Source organism: Prunus mume, linkage group LG2 (genome assembly GCF_029339155.1).
Source record: "Prunus mume cultivar Tortuosa linkage group LG2, ASM2933915v1, whole genome shotgun sequence".
In the NCBI taxonomy this organism is placed as follows: Eukaryota; Viridiplantae; Streptophyta; class Magnoliopsida; order Rosales; family Rosaceae; genus Prunus; species Prunus mume.
Window position 1 is genome coordinate 44,440,136 of NC_142699.1, and position 24,903 is coordinate 44,465,038.

The window sequence follows — 24,903 nt, forward strand, 5'->3', positions numbered from 1 at the left end:
TAGGATTTTTTAGCAAATCATATTGTGATGGTTTAAGTGGAATGATACAATTTGGTTAAATTAAATCCTCTTTTGTATATGTTACTGAAGTTGTGATTTTAATTTGAGCTATGATATTGAGTATATGAGGATTTTGCCTAGACAAATATACAATGTTAATTATTTCTTATTGGATTAATGGAAAAAAAAAACTAAAAATGGAGTGCAAGTTGGAAAATTAAGTATAAAGAAAAAAAATAGAAATGTGAAGTAAAATGAAATTAATGTAGAGTAACGGTAGAATAGAAAAGAGAACTAACAAGAAAGAACAGAATTGATTAAAAACTACTTTTAAAAAGCAAAAAATGGTGTAAGCGGAGAAAAAGAGATTGGCAAAATCAGTGAAAAAAAAACAAGTATATCATTTTTCACAATAATCACAACTCACCCAGGGTCTCTCCATCACAATGCTCAGGCTTCTATCCAAATCCCACTCTTTCAGAAAACCAAGCTCGTCATCCTCATTTTCATCCAGTTACTTGCAAACCCATGTCTGCAATTCAATAGGCTCAACTTCAATCTTCCCCAATCCATCTGCATCTCCTATAGAACATTCCAATTCGCCAAAATCAACCCATATCATAAATGGGTATCCGCACATTCAGCTTTTGGGTCGAAAGTTTTGTTCTTTAGGATCGCAGATTGGTTCTCGACGGCTGTTCTCATCTGGATATTGTCTGAATTATGTAAATTTAAGGGCAAATGGATTTTTGAGGGCTCAGAGTGTTGTGGCTGAAACCAGGAGTTTCTGTAGTGAATCGGACAGAGAGTCTATTCAATATGATGTTGTCATTGTTGGAGCTGGACCGGCCGGTCTATCGGCGGCGATAAGGTTGAAGCAATTGTGCCGTGAAAAGGATGTTGATTTATCTGTGTGTGTTGTGGAGAAAGGAGCTGAAGTGGGTATGTTGCATAATATGTAGACTGTACTATAATTGGTTTTCATGGTACGGGTTGGATAGGTTGAATCTTTATAGTACTCTTATAAATAATTATACATAAATAAAAACGTTGCATGAGTTCTTTTGTGTGATAAATGGAATATCCTTGTGAATTTAAATGTCAAGATTGATTATTGACTCTTGTATAATTGAATTGAGATTACAGTTGCTTATACTTTTATCCTTTTGTCACTTTTCTGATTTCTAATAGGTGCGCACATTATTTCTGGCAATGTTTTTGAGCCACGGGCACTGAATGAACTTCTCCCACAATGGAAAGAGGAAGAGGTACTTATCCCCGCCCCCAACCTTCCGGCTGGTTTCTGTTGCCTATAAGGCACAGGTTTACTTGAACTACCCTGTTTACCGTTTTCCCTTTCATTTTGGCTAAGCAGTTGAACTCTTTACTTGCATTGATGTTGGTTCCTTTCGAGTCACTAATTTTGTCATGTGTCCAAACCACTCAAATTACAATTGGAAGGTGTTATTGTTGCTCATGTTGCCTAGTGCCGTACCCAGATAGATTTGGGCAGTCTATCGGTCTTCTCAAGTAGATTGCACTTTTACTTCTTTGTGCTTAGTTGAATAATTTTACTTCCGAAAAAAGGGTCCGATCGAAAAAGTTTGTGAGGACAGTTTTCATAATTGATTCTGATACAGCTTTCATGTTCACAGTCATATTTGAACAAATGGATGTAGGGTATTTTTTCCACATGCATTCCATTCTTTTGCCCCAAAATAAATGCAGGGATCAGGGTTTTATCCGATAATGTGAAATGCATTACTTGCTCGGAAGTCATTTGTCACTTACTAATTTACATTTAGCCTTTTATTTTAATAGATATTTTTTGCCAACTTTATTTGCAGTCACCAATCACTGTCCCTGTGACTTCTGACAAGTTTTGGTTTCTTACCAAGGATCGTGCATTTTCACTGCCATCTCCTTTTAGTAATAAGGGAAATTATGTTATAAGGTACTTCAAAATTGTACAATTGGTTGCCATGCATTTTGCACCATTATGATTTCTTTTCTTTTTTTGGTCTCTTTAGTTCTGCTGGAAGTTATCAAGAATGCACTAACTGGCAACTAAGCTATGACTTAGATATGAAATTTGTCTAGAAATTCTTCTGGGTGTTTTTCTCATAAGTCTATCTGTTCTCATCCACAATGTTGATGAGCCGTTGTTTTCCCCTCGAGAACCCAGTTCTATTTAACAGCTTAATCCGTATTGGAGCTAATGGAACTTAAGAAGATCTAGTATTAAATATGAGACCTCAACTAAAAGGGAGAAAAAAGCCAGTAAAAGTCTAAAATCAGAATTTTTGGTACCACTTTAACTCATATCTTATATGAAGTTTTCTTATCCATGTTGGTCTTGTTGCTCCTGTGTGGTTTTGTGATAGAAATAGAGTCTTCTTGAAAGAAGAGAAACATTTGATCATCTTCAAAATTTGCAACCTCTTCATAAAGATCCCTTTTGCTTTTCTTGTTTTCTTTTTTCTTTTTTCAGTACTTATTTTCATTATTATTGAATGTTGCTTTCATGTATAATATTTGTGATACATTACAGTTACGCTTCAAATTCATAAAATAGTATTGTGGGCCTTGTGATGTAGTTTAAGTCAATTAGTACGATGGATGGGAGTGAAGGCAGAAGAGTTGGGAGTAGAAATATATCCAGGCTTTGCAGCTAGTGAGGTACTCCTGTTCATTTTCTCTTGCTGTTTCTCCACGTACTGTTGAATACTTGTATTCACAAGTGATCTTATTTGTCAGATATTATATGATGCAAACGACACGGTTATTGGCATTGGAACTAATGATATGGGAGTTGCAAAAGATGGTTCAAAGAAGGAAAATTTCCAACGTGGCATAGAACTGAAAGGCAGCTCTCTCTCTCTCTCTCTCTCACAGACACACACACAGACAGAGAAACACACCCACACATGTTGTCCTCATGCATGTAAGATATGCACATATCTGTATGGACAAAAAAATATTTATATTTGGAAAGCCTCACTCTGAGCATGTTTAGCACATGTTCTGTTACTAGAATCTGGTATTTCCATTTTTTTTAGATTGTAAAGTAACTTGATGCAAGCTTTATAGCAATGCTGCATGTTCTATTAGGATTCGTAGATCTTTAAGTGATCGAGTCATGTTTTCGATCTTTCAAGGTTTCTATCTTTAGGCTTTTCTCCTTCTTGTGGTGCCTGTTAGAACTGTCACAACTCCCAAGGACAGAGAATCATTTTCCACTTGCTTTAAATGTCTCTGTGAACTGGTTTGCTTACATGTACTGATGAGAGTATGAGACTCATATGCAGGGCGAGTAACACTTCTAGCTGAAGGGTGTCGAGGATCATTATCAGAGGTTTCCAAAACATTTCCTTTACCTCCAACAGGTTCCATTGATTCTAAGCTTAAAATATTTGATATCCACATGTAAATCTAATGTCAGGATCTATTTCTATAACAGCAAATAATGAAAAAGTACAACTTGAGAGAGAAGGGAGATGCTCAACATCAGACATATGCTTTGGGAATTAAAGAGGTACTGCACTAATCAAAGAAGATAAATAACTCATATTTTAGATACCAGTTGTATTCTTACGACTGTTTTGGAGAGACATTTTAGCTGATATTTATCTTTCATTTGAGGATTAAGCACACAATGTGCTTACCATTTGTCAACTCTAACAGTCGTAGCCGAGCCGAATTGGGATTACTGACAGTGCTCTATCAATTTAGTGATTGTGGATTATTTATTCAAAGTAGGGCCCGCAGATGTTTTTCACAAATACACGTTCGGTGATCGTTTTCGAACGTTTTTGGTGAGTTGAAAACAAGTGATTGCATTACTCTATTGACAACCGATGCTACCCAGTCTTTAGTTGCCATTAATTAGTGGAGAGAGAGAGAGAGAGAGAGAGAAAGATAGGTGGGTGTATGGGATTCATGTCCAGCCTGGGAATTTCGAAGGAAAAGAAGAAGAAAAGAGGAGGAAAGAGAGAAAAAGAGAAAAAGAAGAAAAAAAGAAAGAAAAAAGAAAGGAGATAAGATAGTTTTTCTTTAATTTTTTTCATTGTTTATTAATTTAGCCTCTAAAAATATCATTTTTTTTTTGAAAAACAATTGTCTGACACTTTTATAAAGATGTATCTACAGATGATTTCCTGAAAATGTGGATTGAAATACTTATTCGAAAAGACAATGTTCTTCAAAAATGTTCTCGGGCATAGTTGAAGTTGAGGTGGCTTTTGTTAACTAAAGTAAAAGCAATTGTCACAAACAGACACACTGATACAGTCTGAGTTGAAAGCTGGTTTGTTTGATCAACCACACAAGTTTTTGTGATTCGTACAGAGTCTCTGAAGATAAGCATTTTATAATACCATAATTCAACTATTTATTGGATGTAGTTTTCCCCAACACCATATGTTCTCAGGTTTGGGAAATTGATGGAGGAAAGCACGACCCCGGTGCTGTGCTGCACACTCTGGGTTGGCCCTTGGATCAAAAGACATATGGGGGTTCATTTTTGTACCACATGAAAGATAGACAGGTAGTTATATATTTATTAATTTATGAATAATTCTCTATTTAATAATGGTTTAAAAATATTTGCTGTGCTATTTAGTACTAAAACGTGGTTCTGAGTTAGGTAGTGCAATATTAATGTGCTTTTCACTTGATTTTTCAGATTTCTGTTGGCTTTGTGGTTGCTCTGAATTATCATAACCCTTTCTTGAACCCTTATGAAGAATTCCAGGTAACTAAATCATTGGTTTTTCTGAATGATCAAAATGCATCACTTCCCTTTGGATGTAATGCATCTTTTCACGGATCAAGGGTCTTGCACCCTGTTTGTCTATAATTTTGTTTAAAAGAATTAAAAAGTGAGCAACAATTTATACTTCCTATACAGACTGGGTCCAAATTCCTATTTAGGGCTGATTTGGTGTGTATATATAATGCGGATGGTCAGACCAAAAAAGTGTCTGATGTGTATATATGCGTGTTCTGCTCATCTACCTCTGCCCCATGCACGTGCGATTGGAAAAGTGGATACATGGAGCATAAACTTACTCCTCATGTTCCTTTCTGCAGGGTGGGGTTAATATTTTTTTCATGAATTAAGTGAAATAAAAGTTGCAGTGGAGCTTCCTGTTGGATAACTGATGGAGTTAATAATTTGGGAAAATTTTCTCACATCTTTTAACTAGTGAATGTGATTTATATTTCAGTAGTGTCCAAGTCATTTATCTGACATGTTCAATCCTACTCAACTTACATGTATTTGTTTTCCTGCTGATAGAAATTCAAACATCATCCTGCAATCAAACCACTGCTGGAAGGTGGTACTGTTCTTCAATATGGGGCTCGCACTTTGAATGAAGGTGGTTTTCAGGTACATTAGTAATTCCTATTTGTCCCGTTTTATTTACATGATATATGCATGCACATGAAGAAAGTAGACTAATGGAATGCTAATACTTTGCATTTTCTGCACATGGCTGCATCATGTGCCCTTATAAATTATATTTCCTTGGAAAAGTTTTTAAATATCCAAAAGGATTTTCAGCCGTTTTACCCCCTGAAGTATGACCCTTGTAGAATTAACCCCCTGAAATAAAAAGTTGGCCAATTTAGTCCCTGACTTAATTGAAATTGCCAATTTAACCCTTGCCGTTAATTTTTTCGAATTTCATCCATTTTTCCTTCCAAAAAATCATGTGGATGACATGTGACCTATTTGATTTTATTATTATTATTATAAAAAACTAAAATAGTTAGAAAAAAAGAAAGAAAAAAAAAGTGATTCTCTCCGTCTCTTCCCCTCTCCCCTGGTCTCTTTCTCTCCTCTGGCCCTCCAACGAGCCACTGTCCATGAACCTTAAGCAGCACCTGGATCTCGCCGTTGTGGTTGAAAATGTTGTGGCACTTGACGATGTTGGGGTTGCCGACGTCGCGGAGGATTTCGATCTTGCGGCGGATCTGGTTCCTATACCTGCATGAATAAGTTCTCAGTAAGTTACTTGTTGAGTTATGAGTATCAAATGCATATCAGGCACGAGAGAGAGAGAGAGAGAGAGAGAGAGAGAGAGAGAGAGACCGTTATTCTATTTTTCTTTTTGTTTGATTTATTTATTATTTATTTTACTTGAAATTACAAATTTACCCTTCTAGTTAACAGAAAATTTGGATGAAATTCACAAAACTTAACAGCAAGGGCTACATTGGCCATTTTAATTAATTCGGGTGTTAAATTGGCTGACTTTTTAATTCGGGGGTTTAAGTTTGATTGGGGTCCTAGTTCGTGGGGGTGTACGGCAATTTACATTAGCCCCCAAATCTCTCTGCTGTCACCATTCATTGAAAATTTTACTGAAGGGGTAGAAGAATTTAAGTTTTGAACTATGTTCTATATGTTTGTACAGGGTAATGTTCTGTTGGTAAACATTCTAGCAACATAGCAGCATAGATGCTTATGTTGCTAGACTAAATCTGGACCACACATTCAGGCAAAAAGTTAACCTAAAATCAATGGTTTAGATTCACAGCTTGGCTATGTTGCTAGACTATCAATCATTCATAAGATGGATATTTGTTTGTGTGGAAACACATCTGATCTTGTCCAAAGAAGGAAGACCGTACATGCATTTGTCTTCCCACTGGTGTGTTCTAAGCAAAATGAGTGAAGAAAACGTGGATCATCTTTTTTTCACATTGCCCCTTTTCTTTAAGTCTTTGGTGGACCTTGCTGAGGGAGGTTAAGGCTGTTTGGGTTATTCCAAAAGGTTGTTTTGATTTTCTCAGTTCCCATTTTGTCGTATGGGGCAGGGGGAAGCATGCTTCAACCTTATGGGGCTGCTTGGTGCAGTCTGTATTCTGGAACATGTGGCTAGAGCGTAACAGGAGGATTTTTGATGAGTATGAGGCAGTGGGTGTTGGGGAATTATGGGATAGAATTAAATTCTGGGCTGCTTTATGGGTTTCTGTCAGTTCAGATTTCAAAGACTATTCTTACTCCACTATATTGAGGGATATGGCTGCTGCTGTGATGTGAAGTGTTTCTTTGCGTCTTGTTTATTTTTAGCTTTTTGCTGGATCTTGTTTTGGTTCTTTCTGGCTCATTTTCTATGTGTCCTTATGGTGTTGCAGACTTTGTAGTTTTGGCTGGTTTCTTTGTTTTTAGGCTGTTATTCTGTTGTTGCTCGTTTGGCTTGTGGATGCCTTATCCACCTGTGTGTTCCTTTTCGGTTCTTTCAATAAATTTTGTTTCTTTTAAAAAAAAAATTGATATGAGACATTACTCTCATGATCTCTGTCTGGGTCAATATATAGTTATATACATATGTGTGTGTGTGTGTGTATTTTTTCTGTTGTAAATGTTATACAAATACAAATATGATGCTAGTTAAATTTCAGTCTATCCCATATCCAGTTTTTCCTGGAGGAGCGGTTATTGGATGTTCAGCTGGTTTTTTAAATGTACCCAAAATAAAGGGAACACATACTGCAATGAAATCAGGTACCATTTACCAAATAGTTGTTCATCTGATTTGTGTTTCATCTTATTGTCTACTCATCATGTCTAGTTATAGTGAAAATAATTCTGCATGCCGAAAAGTTTAATTGTTGACAACAAATAATGGTAGATTATATTTGTTAAATTACATCATACTTATTCAAAGTAGATTGTATCTGTTAGTATCATGGTAGATTGTATCTGTTAGTATTCATAGTCGATTGTATCTGTTAGTATCATCCTTTCTTTTTTCCTTCTATAAAAGACATGTTGTTAACAGCTTCATCTTGTTTGGACGCCCAACCCCTCGATCACCCCACCAAAATGAAAAAACTTTTATGTCATATTTCTCTAATCTTTAATTTTTTTTTTTAAAGATCAAGTATTCTAATGACTAAATTTATATATAGTCAAGTATTCTAATGACTGGATAGCATTTTTTCAAGTGTTAGGTTACTACTAACTCACATGCATGAACATTTATGGACACAGAGGAGCTCATGTCTGTTTTAATCTTAAAAAATGTTACGTTCACATTTCAAGACACCAGTCACTTTGTGGAGCTATAGCTGGGTTTTTCATTTTACACATTATTTGGTTTCTCTAATTCACCATAGAATCTAACAAGTCTATTTGCGATGGCTGAATGAACATATTAGTATTATGAGTGGTACCACTTGATGCCTCCTTGATGCATCCACAAGGAATTCATATGCCCCCATGTGGAATGTTTATAGGCATGCATAGGAATCCCAGAATCTTTTGTGTTATACAAGTGCCTTACTGTAATGGATTACTTTTGAGTTCATGAACAAATATAACTTTTGAGTTATTACCTACAGGCATGCTAGCTGCAGAAGCTACATTGAGTGTACTACATGAAGGCTCAAACATGGAAAAATATTGGGATGCTTTAAGGAGTTCATGGATATGGGAAGAACTTTACAAATCTCGGAACTTCCGACCTGTAAGTAGAAACATCCATTGTCTTTTCCTTTGATTTTTAGTTTCTATCCCCATTTTCCCACTATAGGTAAAAAATTGGTCATCATTTTGGGACTGTACTACCTCCTTTTTTAGCCCTATACTAATGGATAAATCCAGATAAATGTTACTCAACTAGTCACCTCTTGTCATGCAGTGTTTCATGTTTGTTTTGCTCCATTTCTCATTTCTCATTTAACTAAATAGTAAGTTGAAAAGGAAAAACATTTGTTGTTTTATGCTGCTGGATAATTCTGTGCAAATTGGAGAAGATAGCCAACTTTAAGCTTCTCCCTTAGGATTTTAATTATAGTTTACTGTTACTAACCTTTTGTATAATTTTATTTTTTTAGGCATTCGAATATGGACTTATTCCTGGACTGGCCATAAGTGCTTTAGAACAGTGAGATCATATTGTTGCTTGTTAATTTGACTGATTAAGATTTCCTCATAATACAATGTTCCTTCTTCACGCCTTAGTCACCAATGTTTTCTGCCTTGCAGTTATATAATGAAAGGAAGAGCCCCCTTGACGCTGAAGCATGGAAAACCGGACCATGAAACAACAAATGTGAGACCACATTCTGAAAACCATGAATTCAAATTACAGAGACCTACGTAGTAAGGACACTACAGTTTGGCACTGAATGATTCAAATTTTGGGGATTGTTTTGGGATGGAAGGGTTAGAAAATGCAGGCCTGGATGCTAGGTCTGTGTTAACTTATGAACTCTTCAACTTTTCAGTCCACCAGGGGGAAAAATCCCCTCCTGCAACTTGTTCATTGTTGTGAGGAGGGTTGGGATTATGCCCCCAGTTACTGTTTCTTTGTGACCAATTGACTGCCATTGGGCACATCATACTAATACCTGAAATATGGGCATAGTTCTGAAATAGTTCAGTTATGCATAGAAAAAAGAGGTTGGATATCAAAACCAGTTGTGTTCTTAAACAGTGCATGAATCGTTTTGTAACAGAAGCACTGATTTGATATATTCTTCTTTCTTCTTTTCCTGGTCCATGATATAATTATTGTGGTCAACTGACATATGTACCCATCTGTCAAAAACTAGAGATAACATATGGTCCTTGCCAATTTTACTTGGAAGGTTCCTCCTGAACATCTGCTGTTGAAATTTCACTTGTTGATTAAATATCTCTGACACTGGCTATTCTCAAATTACAAATATTGGAAGAGATATCCTCTTTGGATTATTATTTTTGTTCCCCACAACCTCTAAAATAGAATCAAACTTTTATTACAGGGGTATATTAGTAGTGCAGTTAATGAACTTTTTTACCTGCTAAGAACTGATTTGTCCACATTTGCAAATGCAGGCTGCACAGTTTCACTCTCCAATTCAATATCCAAAGCCAGATGGGGTTTTATCTTTCGATATTCCAACCTCCCTACACAGGTTTTTAAATACCAATACTTACATTTTGTAGTTATGTTTCTTTTAGTTAAAAGATTACAGTGGAACAGGTTTCAGTGTTACAACCTTGGCAACATATGTTATACTGTTGGGTTTTCGTTACCCTACTTCACCTGCCTCAGAACTTAAATATATGTGAATATAATGTCATGGAATGGAGACTTTTCAGAGTTCTACGCCTCAAGGGCACATAAAATGTTTAAATGAAATCCCAGTTCTTGGTGCAATGAACAGTGCGAACATGCATGAAACTGTTGAATAGCCCAGAGTATCTCTGTGCCAATAGAGAGCCCTCTGTTATTGTAGGGGAGCTCACTTCCCTCTCACATGCCCCTTTTAATGTCTTAAGCTTCTATGACATTTGCATGCTTGTAGCATAGATCCTCATTGATGGTTGGTAGGGGCCCATATTAACTATCATGAGGTCTTTTCTTGTAGCTGGTATATTTTTTTTCCTGCCCAACATGGTTTTGCAGTAAGTTAAGGGAGTAATCCTATTTTAGCAGAAAGAGTTTGGCAAGGTCAACTTCCAGTACAAAGGTCAATCATTTCCCCACTCTTAGTATGCCAGGAAATTTAGGTTCTACCTCCATGTGGTTTAAGTTGGCAGATAAAGACATGATAAGTTGCGATTTGATAGGCTGAGAGCCTAGACTAGAAAACATTCTGAAAGCCTAGATAAAAAGGACGTATTCGTTATAAACAAAAATCAAACCAATTCTGTGCTCCTTGAGTTTTGGGAAAGGAATGATAGTTTTTGGATTTTGTCTTGTGGTAACTAAAACCTGAAGAGTAGAAAGGATTCTTTTGGCTGACTACCAATAGCTAGGAGTTGTAGTTGGTTTTAGAAGTCACTGCCCTTTTCTGTCATAATTTTCAAAATCACTATTAGTGGACTAAGTAAAGTAAAGGGGTGAATGTTTGTGTTTGGATAGAAATCAATTACATATTAGAAATGACCAATGCTGTCAATGCCAAATAATTCAGAATCATCTACATATATCTATCTTATAACCATAAGAGGTATTTTTCATTTGAGGACCAGCTATATTAGATTAACATAATTTTCTCACAGAACTATATTTGTCCTTCCCCACTTTTGTTGTAAGTGATGCATGTATCTTTGTTTGCTTAAACAGGAGCAACACAAATCATGAACATGACCAACCAGCTCACCTTCGGTTGAGGGACCCCAAGATTCCTGAACTTGTAAATTTGCCAGAGTATTCTGGTCCTGAGTCACGATATTGTCCTGCGCGTGTATATGAGTAATGTCCATTCTATTTTTTTATTGTACTTGAGTGATCATCCCTAAATGGATTATCTCTAATTCATCTCAAGTTTTGAAATGTAGGTATATCCCAGATGAAAAGGGTCAGCTGAAGTTGCAGATCAATGCTCAAAACTGCCTACATTGCAAGGTAATTTGGAAGGATAGTAGGAGCTACCTTTTATGTATTTCAGATGTCCAACATATATGCATCTCCATGCACACATAAACATGGGAATGTATTATAAAGTACTAGACTTAAAAAAGAGAGTTTAATAGTTTATTTGTGTACCTGGCCAAGATATTTTGGTAAACGTTCTGTTTTTATTTTTTATTTTTCTTGAATATTCATATATATAGCATACCTTTACTGGTTTTGCTTGCAATTCCACACACAATTGTAATTTGGGAGAGGTTTTTGGACTGCATTCCATTCTAAGGCACACCCCTGTTGCATGATTCAAGAGACCAAAAAAAAAAAAATTTGTGAAGCATTCTTTGGTGTAGTGTCTTCTTTTGCCAACCCTCCATCAAATGAAAGGTTTTACACCTCTTCTTATCCTGCACTCCTGTTATTCGGGAAGTGGTAACCATGTGCAGTAGGCGAAAGTCTTGCTTATGACAGCTACAACAATCCCTCTTACATCTACCAGTCACGTGATCAGTGCACAAGGGATTGGCTGTGAGAGGATGCTTGTATTTAGTGGTTGTAGCCAAACAATTTCCCTATAATACACAAGAACTCCTCTTTAAAAATAGGAGGATCTTAAAAGCCTAAGTGGTAGCCTATAAACTCTTTTAATTTACATTTTAACCTTGAGGGTGCAATTGCACAATTGTATGCTGAAGAAAAAACCTGGCAATATGTATTGTGTCATTGACTTGACCAACTTGTTTGGCTAATTTTCTGCTCATGGTTTAGACTGTTGCTACTTTTTTGTCCCTTGGTTTGAAGATGTACCAATTTTGCTTTGATATGTTTCAGGCATGCGATATCAAAGACCCAAGGCAAAACATTCAGTGGACTGCGCCAGAAGGAGGTGGTGGCCCAGGCTACTCCATAATGTAGAATCTATTTCTTCTTCTTTTCCTTTTTTGGTCAATCTCAAGAATGTAGAATAAGAACTTGTTTTACTATTGTCACTGCGAAAGGAGAGTTCAAGTTGACAACAATTTTACAGTTTTACTCCCATATAAATAAAAGAAGAAAGTAAATGCATAGTTTACTGCAGTCTCGCATGCTACAAGCAGAGCCATTAATAAATAAGATGCGCCTCCAACTAAAAAGGACACAAAAACTAAAACTAGTTGGTAGCAAATTTGATATATAAGCATACACTTTAATGCGGGATTGGTACTTTCAATGTTATGTTGGTGTCTTTAATTGTAGAGTTCAAGTTTTTTTAATGAAGTTCATCTTTGGTTATAAAAAAAAATGGCACACTTTAATGCAACTTCTCTTATATAGGAAACAGACAAATGCAAAACCAAATTAGAGTAGGTGTTTTGTAAACTATAGTTCAATTTGTACATAAATTTGTTCCAACTAAATGTTAAGCATGTAGCTTTACACCGATATATAATTAGTGGTGCGCATTAGTCCGACCCCTTGGAATTATAATGGTTGATTTGGTTTGGTTTTGACCATTAAAAAAAGTCAAAAGATCTAAAACTAAAACCTAATCATAATAGTTTGGTTTCATTCCATTTTCTCGATAATTTTTGTTAAAACTGACTTATCTAAACCATTACATTATAATTGGTCCAATTTTGATTTTGGAGTAAAACCGATCTAATTCGAACCGTACCAACCACTATATATAATTCTCTTACTAATTGAAAAGGCCATCAACCAATTATTTTGATGCATCCACCATCAACCAATTATTTTCATCACAAACAGCTCACGAAGCCTCACTCCCTCATAACGCAAAACATTAACATCGAGTCCATGCTGGAGTTTCCATTTCTCAGCCACTGCAGCAAAAATGATTGAAGGCCCTCTTTCATTAGCTACCTGCAAATCATTTTCTATTCAATCGTGTTGTTGAAAGTCAGAGAATTTGAAAATAACATTTTCTTCTTCTTTTGTTACACATCATAAGAAAGTATTATTAGCTTTTAAACCAGCCCCAAAATTGCTGGTGCTGTTGGAAATTACAAAGAGCTTGATGAAAACCTCTCGTATTTCCCTATTGCCCCAATGTTTTAAATACTATTTCAAACCTGGGTTAATAAATACAAACATTTTCAACTACAATTCAAATTCTTTCATCAGCCAGCATAAGCATCTCTTCTCCAATGAAAGTTGTGCCTCCGCCTCAGACGTATCAAAATCACCTTTCGCCTGATTATTCCTGAATCCCATGGCAGTCAAAATAAATAGGACCCTCTGATGCAAGTCTCAAAGACAAAAGAAAGGAAGACCTTGTGCAACATATCCACTGTTGGTTCATACCACCTTCACGGCTATGTCTACCATCCTAGCCAATTCAACAGCTGCTCCAACATAACTATGTGGTGTTAACTTTAGTAGATTGGACTTTGCTTCATTAGGTAACTCCAAACCTTGCATAAAATCTACTATACTTTCCTTGGTTACTGCTCTTCCTCTGGTTAGTTCCTTCAACTTTTCATAGGGCTCAGGAACACCATATCTTCGCATAACTGTCTGTATTGGTTCAGCAAGAACTTCCCAAGTAAGGTTCAAGTCCTCACTTATGCAACCTTCATTGACCTGAAGCTTTGATATTCCCTGAAGTGTGCTTTTGTAGGCAAGAAGAGAATGCCCTAATCCTAAACCCATGTTCCTTAAAACAGTTGAATCCGTCAAGTCACGCTGCCAACGCGAAATAGGCAACTTCATGCTCAGATGATAAAAACTGCCATTAGCCACACCAAGGTTACCTTCACTGTTTTCAAAATCAATAGGGTTTACCTTGTGAGGCATTGTTGAAGACCCAATCTCACCAGCCTTTGTTGTCTGCTTAAAATAACCCAAAGATATGTAGTCCCATATATCTCTATCAAAGTCGATCAATATATTGTTGAACTGGCTAAATGCATGAAAAAGTTCTGCCATATAGTCATGAGGTTCAATCTGCGTAACATAGGGATTAAAACTCAACCCAAGAGATGTTACAAAATCTTCAGCAATTTGGGGCCAATTAATATCAGGATATGCGACAAGATGAGCATTGTAATTTCCAACAGCACCAGCAAATTTTCCCATTATTTCCACCCGAGAGATCTCTTGCCTTTCTCTGCTTAATCTGACTGCAAAATTTGCCATTTCCTTTCCCAAAGTTGTGGGTGAAGCAGGCTGTCCATGAGTACGAGAGAGCATAGAAATATGAGCATTGTCCTTGGCCATGTTACATACTGCCTCAACCAAATCATCCATGACAGGATATATGACACTATTCACAGCTTCTTTCAACATTAATGCATGGGCAAGATTGTTGATGTCCTCGGATGTGCAAGCAAAATGAAAAAATTCCAGCACCTTAGCTATTTCTGGATGTGATTGGAATCTCTGTTTCAAGAAGTACTCCACCGCTTTCACATCATGATTTGTCACTTTCTCAATCTTCTTTATTTCTAATGCATCATTGTAACTAAATCCATCAATCATTTCTTGCAAATAAGACCTAGCATTTTCACTGAAGGTGGGTACCTCTGTGACTTCAGGAATTTGTGAAAGCCATAGCAACCATTTGATCTCAACTAGAACACGGAAGTAGATCAGACCATACTCACTCATGTAAGGAGCCAAGTCCTTGACTTTACCCCAATACCGACCATCCAATGGTGACAAAGCCATCAAATTCACAAGCTCAGATTCACTAGAAGAGTTGCCAGACACCATCTTCACCTTCTCAGTGGAAACATTGGTGTTTTTTCTGGTGGCTCTAACAGCTGTGTCTACCATCCTGGCCAGTTTAACTGCTGCTCCAACATAGCTATGCGGTGTAAGATTTGATAAAATGATCTTTGGTTCCTCAGGTAATTCCAAGCCTTTAATGAACTCTCTTATTCTGTCTTTGGTAACTGTTCTTCCTCTTGTTAGTTCCTTCAGCTTCTCATAAGGCTCAGGAACACTATATCTTCGCATAACAGTTTGTATTGCTTCAGCAAGCACCTCCCAAGATTGGTTCAACTCCTCACTTATGCGAGCTTCATTAACCTGAAGCTTTGATATTCCCTGCAGTGTGCTTCTGTAAGCAAGAAGAGAGTGTCCTAGTCCAACACCCATGTTCCTCAGAACAGTAGAATCAGTCAGGTCACGCTGCAAACGCGATTTAGGCAACTTCTCACTCAAGTAGGAAAGACTTCCACTAGCCACACCAAGATTACCTTCACTATTTTCAAAATCAATAGGGTTTACTTTGTGAGGCATTGTTGATGAGCCAATTTCACCAGCCCTAGTTGTCTGCTTGAAGTAACCCAGAGATATATAGCGCCATATATCACTATCAAAGTCAATTAATATATTATTGAATCGGTTGAATGCGTTAAAAACTTTAGACATATAATCATGAGTCTCGATCTGAGTAACATAATGATTAAAACTCACTCCAAGAGATGTTACAAACTCTTCAGCAATTTGGGGCCAATTCAATACTAGGATATGCAGCTAGATGAGCATTGTAATTTCCTACAGCACCTGCAAACTTCCCCATTATCTTTACCTCAGAAATTCTGTGCCTTTGTATGCCTAGCCGCACAGCAAAAATTGCCATTTCCTTCCCCAAAGTTGTGGGTGAAGCTGTCTGACCATGTGTGCGAGAAAGCATGGGAATGGAAGCATTATCCTTTGACATGTCACATATTGCCTCAATCAAATTGTCCATGACAGGAAATATAACATTGTTGATAGCTTCTTTTAACATCAATGCATGAGCAAGATTGTTGATGTCCTCAGATGTGCAAGCAAAATGAAAAAATTCAAGCACCTAAAATAAGAAAAAGCATTATGTGATTCTCAAAAACTAGAAATAAAGTGATCAATATAAGTGTATCAAATACAAAGGAGCAGAGTGTTTCAGAATTAACAAACTAATAGAGGGGAATGTCAACCTTAGCTATTTCTGGATGTGAGCTGCATTTCTGTTTCAAGAAGTACTCCACTGCTTTTACATCATGGTTAGTCATTTTCTCAATCTTCTTGATTTCTAATGCATCACTGATGCAAAATCCATTTATAATTTCTTGCAAGTAAGACTGAGCATCGTCACTGAAACCGGGCACCTCTGTGACTTCAAGAATTTGTGATAGTTTCAACAACCATTTTGATCTGTCATACAGTTCATTAATATAAATGACACCTTCACCCCAAAAAAAAAAAAAAACTTCATATTCTTCTAAAAAATGTGATGTTTTGATACTGAAAAACATAATTTATATGCTTGGGCAGTCCAACAAAAATTGAAAAGGTTCACTGGTTCATTACAGTAGTAATATATAGTACAAAAAACTACCAAAGCCATATTACAATTTTTTTTCTTACATTTCCAACTTTAAATATATTAACAGATTAAAAAATTCAGTTGTCTAACAGAAAAATAAAATAAAAATTGCAATAAATTAAAGCAGTACCTCAACTAGAACGCGGTAGTAAATTAGCCCATATTCACTCATATAAGGAGCTAATTCCTTGACTTTACCCCAATAACGACCGTCCAACGGCGACAACGCCGTCAAAATCGAATGCTCGATTTCAACAGAACAATCACCATTCACCTTCTCCGTGGTGACATTGATGTCTTTAACAGTGGCTCGTAGAGCACAATCTCTGCTAGAGAGTGCCAAGGAAGCATTTCTAGGATGATGAAGGCAGTAAAGGCTTGAGGGCTCCAGTGGCCTTTGGGATTTGGATGGTACATAGCTGAAGCACGAGAGCTGGTTGCTGTTCACAACCCTAGAATACGAAGAGGCTCCAAAGTCCATGGATTGAAAGGTGTTGAGGTCGAAGATATGGCAGCCACAATTGGAGGAGCTCATGTTCGCGCTCTTTTTGACCTGTTTGGTTCCCGTTTGATTCTTGCTAAAACCCTAGTTCAGTTTGAGACGAAGGGATGTACGGCCCGTTTAGTGGTTCACTACATTTTCTTTTCTTTTTTTGGGACAAAGAAAACTCTACCACTCGATTTCCATGTTATTCACTGTTTCTTTTTTTTTTTTTTTTTAAGCCAATTATTATTTCTTTGTTGCCACAAAAGAAAAAGTTATTATTTCTTGAGGGCATAATTATTTTCCCATTTGGTATTAGGATTTTTATCTTCGGAAAAAATTAATCTTTTTATTTTATAAAATCCCAGTTTTAGATTGGATTATGATTTTTTTTTCTTTTTTTGTGAGTACTAAGATTTTGGTCCTTTTTTATTTATGAGAAATTAGGATTTTTTGTCTTTTTGTGTTATTTACACTATTATGAGTTTTCCAACACAAGGGACCAAAATCAAAATCTAATCTAATGCTAAAGTTTAATAATAAAAAACAAAACAAAAAAGCTTATACCATTTAAGAATGAAATTTTAATTTTCTATTATTAGTTACTAGATATTCAAATGTACTTAACTACATTTGCTTATCTTAATAAGGTTTAGTTTGTTATGTGTTTTTTTTTTTACAAACGATATTTGGGAAAGAGATAATCGAATCAAGGGCCTCAAATGCAAGCGTCAATGCTCTTAAAGATTTGAGATAAAAACTCCTTGTTGTTATGTGTTCCTTTGTAACGAATGTTGTGATATTCAAATAAAATCATGATTATAGTACTTAGATATCTGTGATATTTTTGTTTTTATCATGTCTGATATTTTGGCAAATGTATTTTATCATTAATTTGTTTTAATTTTTTTCAACCTGATATTTTATCGAGATGTTATTTTCCAACACCAAAATATTGAATTTGGTTAATTTATCGCCCAAAATATCGAAATATCGAAAATATCTCACGAAAATATGGTAATTTTCCTCGAAGGATGGCAAGTAGAATTTGGTCAATTTATTGTAGAAACTATCGAAATATCGATCTTGCAAGAATCTGGCAACCTTTCATATAGGATAGCAACCGCACAATTGTCCAACACATTGATTATTGTTTTGTGATATATATTTCTATTTATAATGCATTTATACAAATGACATATTTTTCTCTTTCCATTTTTACTTACAACTTTTCTAATCTCTCTTGTGCATATAAAAAATACCTCTGTCTCACAAATATTCTAAAGTCTAGGCATAGAAAATCATTTGATTTCCGATGTTTGGTAAGCTAAGTATAGAAAATGAATTGCTTGATAGGCCAATATTAAATTCCCTTCATCCCTTGGATTTCATTTCCTCTTTGCGACCAAAGCCAGTATTAAATCATTTGATTTCCGATGTTTAGTAAGCTAAGTATAGAAAATGAATTGCTTGATAGGCCAATATTAAATTCCCTCCATCCCTTGGATTTCATTTCCTCTTTGCGACCAAAGCCAGTATTAAATGCATTTTTTTCATGATCAATTTGTTCCTATTAACAATTTATAAGTACAATTTTTATCCACCAACAAAAACTTGGTATTCTTTACTTTATTTTATTTGTTTCATATCCCTAATAGGGGTATAATTTGAAAACTAAACAAATTTTGTACAAAACCACCCTCTACTCGGAAAACATATCTCCAGAAAATTGTAAATAATCCACTTGAGAACAAATCTGCATAATCTAAATCCATCATAGTTACCAGGGAAAAAACACAATGACAAGGTGCTCTATACCATCGGAAATATATAACGCATACCATAATTCAACCTAAAACTAAAATCATATCTATGGAACAGCCTACAAACAAATTTCATCTAGACGCATCATCTAACCGGACTCAAAATGAAAAGGGAGGGAAGGGGGGTTGTGATCAATCAGGACTCAAAAGAAAGACGGGGGAGTCCTAGCTGGATACAGCTGTTCAATTACAACTTTTGAACAATGTTTGACCCATCTTGATCCACCATTACGTTTGGCCAAGTTGAAAACTTCTCTCAACAATCTTTTCGTTACAGATTGGTTAACCTCTGATGCATTATCCTTCTGGCTAGGAGATGGTATGGATCCTCCCATTTTCAAGTCCCCACTTTGCGGTTGCTGTTGCTGTTGCTGCTGCTGCTGCATCTGTTGCTGTTGAAGTTGATGCAGTTGATGCTGCTGAAACTGATGCTGCTGCTTCTGAGAGTGAATTTGGAGCTGTTGAAACTGTTGTGCAGTTAGAAGAGTGTGCATAGCCTGATTGTTTGGATAGAATTGCTGGCCAGAACCAAAAGAAGCAAAGTTCATCATAGGTCCACCATTTGGCATAGCTTGGCCAGTCAGAACTTTCAGATGCTGAATTTCCTCTTTCAGTGCATCATTCAGTGCTACAAGACAAACAAAACAATACTTTTTTTTATAAGTCATTTTCATTTGCAAAAGGACCAAGAACAAACAAGAAGTTATATGGCCCAAAGACAGCAAGAAAACCTATATTACAGTGCTGTTCCAATACTCCATGAACAAGATGTTATTGTTTTTCATTTTGTTCCCTGTGTGCCAGTATCAGAACGAAGTAAACTTGTGCATTGGATGTCAACCGTTCAAGAACCATATTGGATTACTTCATTCCTCCATATTCAATTTTCAAACTAAAGTAATTAAATTTTCAATGATGGGGGTAGTTCACTTCAGGTTGGCCAACTCATGCAATAAAAACACTAAACCCATATGAAAATATACAAAGAACCCTTTTATTTAAGTTAATTTCATTACCTTCTGGATCAGTTGAGTAAACAAACAGATCATAAACTCATGACGCAAAAGCAAATATCAAGCGAAAACCAAAGTTCTTTGTATAATCTTATAACATAGACTATGAGAAATTAGATATTTTGTAAATGTACATGCAGCAAGATGTCATCATAAACAGAAGAAACCGATTTTTATTCAAGTTATCAATAGTAAACAATGTCTGCTAACCTACCTTGTGGCATCTTGTCAACTTCCATTATGGATTATGATCTCTAACAAAAATAAAGTACATTCACGTAAGCATCTACTTATTAGATTGTCCATTTTGTACAACATTTATTGTCTCAGCGTCCTTGCATCATGCTAAAGGGAGAAAAGCCTTAGAGGTGAAACTTTCAAAATCCCGCAAACTACCCTTATTTAATTAAATTACTAAGAGATGACAATTTAATATAATAAACAAAAATTAGTAAAACAAAATCGTTCAAATAAAAATTCTAAAGAATTACAAAATTAAACCCCCGCATAGTGGGGTGTTACCACCTCCCACTCCTTTCTTTTCATTAGTTTTGTTTTTGGTCTTTATTTCTTCTTATTTTTATATTAAATTACTCTAAAAATAATTCTTCACAACAGTTATTTTAAAAAGCCAATTCGGGCACGAGTGAGAGTGTGCTAAGAGGCTCGTATAAAAAGAACATGAAAAAGATATAGAATATAAAAAGAACATGAATATTAATTCTAATCATGAAAGGAAAAGGGGCCTCACCATCTTGCAAGTGAACCTGTTGCTCCATTGTTTGCAAGCGCAGTTTCAGTTCACTGTTCTCAGCAGTCAGACCATTTGTATCTCTCTGCTCATAAGAAATCCATAAGAACAGTCATTTACATCCTCAACACGTAAGCAAGATAAGAATCATAAGTTAAGACATCCAGCTGCACAGACCAATAAAGAGAAACTGAACATTCATTTTTTAACAAAAAACTATGATAAGCCGATGCAATTTACCTGCAAGAGAGTCAATTGAGCAGACAAGGAAGTAGCTTCTGTTTGCAAGGTCTGAACTTTCTGCTCAAGCTCAGCAATATACCGCATTTTCCTTTCCTTTGACCTTGCAGCTGACTGCCTATTTGCCCAGATCCTAACGCATGGCAATCAAGGGGAAAATATTAAGCACAATGATGATGTTAAAGTAAAAGGGAAAACAAGGTACACGATCATTTATTTAAATTCCATCATGGGAAAATAACAAGGGGAATATATATATGCTTGATAGATAGATAGATAGAAAATAATTATTAAAAAATCATAAAAGTTGCTTGTGCTCATTGAAACACCATTTTCAAGGTAAGATTAATATATGCTGAGTGAGACTGATATCCATTTAGGAACTATGTTCTACAACATCTTGGGCAAATGGTTTGAACAACATGACGATGGTTTTGATATCTTAGGATAGAACAGAAGTATATAAGATCAATACATAACAAAGGAATGTACATAAAACTAGTTTTCAATTACCAATGACGCCACAAGGGATGCCTGTAGTAATTTTCCTACAAGAACAACGTTTCTATTGAACTCCTATTGAGGTATCTTAGTCCAATCAAGTATTAACAATTCTATAAACAATCAACCTGATAGGCTCCAATGATGGTATTGCAGTCCAATTAGAGGAGCACATTGGAAGGAACTTTAAAATTTAAGGGAAAAAAAGCCTAGTCAATTAGTAATAGAAATTGAAAATGCATTGACTGCCCTTCTGCCACTAAACCAATGTCAAAGATCTCAAACATTAAACTACTTGAAACAAGTAAGCGCAAAGTTACTCACCACCACAACCTTGAATAGATTCTGAAATAGCTAAGAACTTTGATTGCTAAACTTAAAGAAACAATTACGTGAACTCAAAATGGAAAACATAGACTATTGTTTGGAAGTACATAAGCTAATAATTTCAAAATACCAGAATCCTTCAGCCACACAAACATGTCCATGGACCCACAGAATAAATTTTTATAGGGTCTTCATACTTGCATATGAGACACTACTGTCTAGAAATACAGGAAAATTTAACAAGAAGAAATTTTATTTTTTTAAGAGATCAACAATACAATTAAGCAATAGAATAAAGTATGATAAAAAAATAATAATAAAAATTGTCAACCTAGAATTGAGGACACATGTTCAAATTAAATGCAATAGCAAGGGCAAACCTAAGAAGTAACAGATGAATTCATAGTTAATACAATACAAACTCAAAGTACCATCAAATTTTTTGTATACACAGATCAAACAAACATTAGATGTAGATTCACATGATATATGATTACTCAAGAATTGGTACCTCTTCGCACGTTTTGGATCAATCAGGGCAAGTTCTGCAAGCTTAGCAGCTGAGAGGGCTTTCTTGGAATCAGCTGCAGAGATATCTTCTGAACTGGAGACCAGCATCTCAGGTTTGATGCTTGTTGATCCATCCATCGACTGGCTATGTTGGTGCCTGACTCTGGGTCTCTCATTAGAACCGATGGCAATATTCTCTGCAGAAGAAGTGGGCGCTCTCGATGCTGGTGTTAATGCTGGAACGGGTGCTGCTGCAGAAGATGATGGCTCACCGAATTGAAAGGACGACGTAGCAGACGATGAATTGAATTTTTCCATATCAAGGTACATAGAAAACAAGTCTTCCTCAGTCTCATCTGAAAATGAAGGACCATCGGCACCACCCACAACACCAAGGTCACTATCAAAGCTAATATCATCTGGAAGGGTCAAGATTTCCGAATGGGCACGTCTATGACCCAATTTCCTTGGTGGGTTATCTGGCATTCGGCTAATGTCATGACTAAAGTGACTAGATTCGGCAGACATCCCATGACCAAAATGACCTGAGTCCGCACTAGCACCCGAGGCCAATGGAGGAAATAATGATGATGAAGCTGGCTCGGGTTTCACATTGAAAGGAGTTCCAGCAGGCAAAAAACCTGAGTACCTGCCTGATGGGGGTGGTAAACCCCCACCATGGGCAGGAGACTTGTCCTTATCCATCTATAAGAAACACAAACCCTAAAATTTACCCTCACAAATAGCTCAAAGATACCAAAATCCAAAAAATGCTAACTCGTTCCAAAAAAATCAAAAGCTAAGCCAAAGGATCCAAGATATAAAAAAAGCTAATGTGTTTTCTCGCTTTTGATATATAAGATAAGGGGGTCTCCAATTCTACTGAGATGAACAACAATAAAATTTGATCTTGAAGCTATAAACTCTACAAAGCCTTGAATTCAACACATCAGAGAGCAATGAAAATCCCAGGATACATAAATCTTTCTCCAGACTAAGAGATTCAACCCAACTGAGATACAAAACAACACGTACACACACTCTACAATCAAAAGACTGATACTTGCATAGATACAAACCCTAGGAAATGGAGATCTGATAGGTGCAAATACATACAAGAATTTCAAAAATGAACAAATTGAGCCAACACATACAAGAACTTCAACTCAGCAAACCCTAGAAACCATCATAGAGCAAAGCACAGCAGCTGAACATGGAAATTTTCCGGGAAAATATTGGAAAGTTTGCGGGCATTTTCTCGGAAAATAGGACATGGAAATTGGGATTATTCTTACAGAGGCAGATCTTCAGATTGGGAGCTGGAAAGTCAAAGAGAATCCCGCAACTTTTGAAGAAAGCGAAATTCGAATGAGAGCAGTCACATGCAGAGCGAAAGAGATCTAAGAGACAGACGAGGAAACGAAGCTTCTAAGTGACGATATAAACATCTTATATATAAATCTTGATTTCGAGTTTTTAGTGACGCGTTTTTCTAGTTTAAATTAATAAAATAGACAATAAGTTTTTCATAAAAAAATAAAAAGACAATATGTTTCTATTGCAGCTCAAAACGTTCTAGCCACGTTTTGTGTCTCATTCGCACAAGAATTTTCTCTTCCCATTTTGGTTCTTTTTGCGGTAAGGTGTTCTTCAAACTTTGAAATTTTGGCAATTTTATTTTATGATTGTTGTTGTTTAACATGCACTGGTTGTACACGATACATTCAGAAATACATCTATTCAATTCTTTATCTTATGATCATAATCAAAGCTGATTTTTAGATTTTAAGAGCTCCGAATCAACACAAGAAAGGAACTCACATGCCTATCATCACATGAGAAAGTTATGTGTTTCATTTGATTTTTTTCTTTTTCTTTTCTATTAGTTTTATAAGACCGTCTCTAGTGGAAAGAGGCGAAACCCAACTTTTGGAGTTTAAGCCCTATAGTCTCCCCAACGCATGTACGGTCGAATGGTGTTTGGAATTCATAAACAGTGGTAGCCCAAATTCCACCTCCATTATCAATCAAACATCAATTACACTTGACTTGACTACTTATCTAAGTTAGCATATCTCCCGGTCTACAAGTCCATTGAGTTCACTCTGCACGTGTGAGGCTGGCAGGGCCGATCCATTGATTTTGGAGGCCCCATGCAAAGAGAGATGCCGAGGAATGTATATACAAGTAAAATGTATTCATAATCCATAAATAGCACCAAACACATCCTTAGTATTATCAATTATATCATAATTCATAAATAGAACCAAATCCATTCTTAGTTACGTCAACTACACTTACTTTCTCATATTCGTAGTCCACTCAATTGACTTTTATATATATATATATATATATATATATTAAATGAAGGCAATTCAAAAACTAATAAAAAAACAACAAAATGAAGCAACCAACACTTCAAAACTCAAACTATTATAAACAACACTGAGAGAGTTTTGGTCGAATTGAACCACAAAGCTTCGGTTGATTTGAAGAAGAAAAAAAAAAAGTTCAAAAGATAGATTCAGTTTGTGTGAGAGAAAGAGAGGAGGGCTCAAGAAGAAGACATTCGGAAGAGCAAAA

General features: G+C 36.0%; 3 protein-coding genes across 8 annotated transcripts; 1 reads left to right on the plus strand and 2 right to left on the minus strand.

Annotated features, from left to right (window-relative positions):
* The first annotated feature begins 320 nt into the window (after positions 1–320).
* ETFQO (electron-transfer flavoprotein:ubiquinone oxidoreductase) lies at positions 321–12,429 on the plus strand. 5 transcript variants are annotated; one of them, XM_089045648.1, is made up of 18 exons: positions 321–942; positions 1,192–1,268; positions 1,848–1,954; positions 2,598–2,679; positions 2,758–2,944; positions 3,309–3,355; positions 3,461–3,535; positions 4,430–4,546; positions 4,685–4,753; positions 5,300–5,392; positions 7,414–7,516; positions 8,356–8,480; positions 8,851–8,900; positions 9,002–9,068; positions 9,836–9,915; positions 11,073–11,201; positions 11,288–11,354; positions 12,189–12,429. In XM_089045648.1, exons 1-18 carry the CDS (start codon positions 447–449, stop codon positions 12,270–12,272), a joined length of 2,055 nt encoding a protein of 684 aa, XP_088901774.1. In that variant the 5' UTR covers positions 321–446; the 3' UTR covers positions 12,273–12,429. The 5 variants fall into 5 exon arrangements, 2 of the variants coding, with proteins under 2 accessions (XP_088901774.1, XP_088901775.1); XM_089045649.1 differs by having other exon boundaries at positions 2,758–2,866; XR_016124002.1 differs by lacking the exon at positions 8,851–8,900.
* An 836-nt stretch (positions 12,430–13,265) lies between these two features.
* LOC148920494 (uncharacterized) lies at positions 13,266–16,523 on the minus strand. 2 transcript variants are annotated; one of them, XM_008224375.3, is made up of 2 exons: positions 16,283–16,523; positions 13,266–16,158 (listed from the first exon to the last, which is right to left on the minus strand). In XM_008224375.3, exon 2 carries the CDS (start codon positions 15,732–15,734, stop codon positions 13,656–13,658), a length of 2,079 nt encoding a protein of 692 aa, XP_008222597.2. In that variant the 5' UTR covers positions 15,735–16,158; positions 16,283–16,523; the 3' UTR covers positions 13,266–13,655. The 2 variants fall into 2 exon arrangements, with proteins under 2 accessions (XP_008222597.2, XP_088902859.1); XM_089046733.1 differs by lacking the exon at positions 16,283–16,523 and having other exon boundaries at positions 13,266–15,675; positions 15,895–16,021.
* Positions 16,524–18,873: 2,350 nt separating this feature from the next.
* On the minus strand, positions 18,874–23,790 carry LOC103322460 (Basic-leucine zipper (bZIP) transcription factor family protein). Its single transcript, XM_008224373.2, has 4 exons — positions 22,322–23,790; positions 20,983–21,115; positions 20,743–20,827; positions 18,874–19,606 (listed from the first exon to the last, which is right to left on the minus strand). The coding sequence occupies exons 1-4, from the start codon at positions 23,023–23,025 to the stop codon at positions 19,122–19,124; spliced, it is 1,407 nt and encodes a 468-aa protein (XP_008222595.2). The 5' UTR covers positions 23,026–23,790; the 3' UTR covers positions 18,874–19,121.
* Between the last annotated feature and the right edge of the window lie 1,113 nt (positions 23,791–24,903).

Bases quoted from the DNA above. Each gene is read 5' to 3' on its own strand.
- ETFQO (XM_089045648.1), top strand. From the start codon at position 447: ATGCTCAGGCTTCTATCCAAATCCCACTCTTTCAGAAAACCAAGCTCG. The intron at 3,356-3,460 runs GTTTCCAAAACA...TTTCTATAACAG, and splicing joins GTCGAGGATCATTATCAGAG to CAAATAATGAAAAAGTACAA. The intron at 5,393-7,413 runs GTACATTAGTAA...GTTAAATTTCAG, and splicing joins TGAATGAAGGTGGTTTTCAG to TCTATCCCATATCCAGTTTT.
- LOC148920494 (XM_008224375.3), bottom strand. From the start codon at position 15,734: ATGTCTAAAGTTTTTAACGCATTCAACCGATTCAATAATATATTAATT.
- LOC103322460 (XM_008224373.2), bottom strand. From the start codon at position 23,025: ATGGATAAGGACAAGTCTCCTGCCCATGGTGGGGGTTTACCACCCCCA. The intron at 21,116-22,321 runs GTACCAATTCTT...GCCATGCGTTAG, and splicing joins GATCCAAAACGTGCGAAGAG to GATCTGGGCAAATAGGCAGT. The intron at 20,828-20,982 runs GTAAATTGCATC...TCTTATGAGCAG, and splicing joins CTCAATTGACTCTCTTGCAG to AGAGATACAAATGGTCTGAC.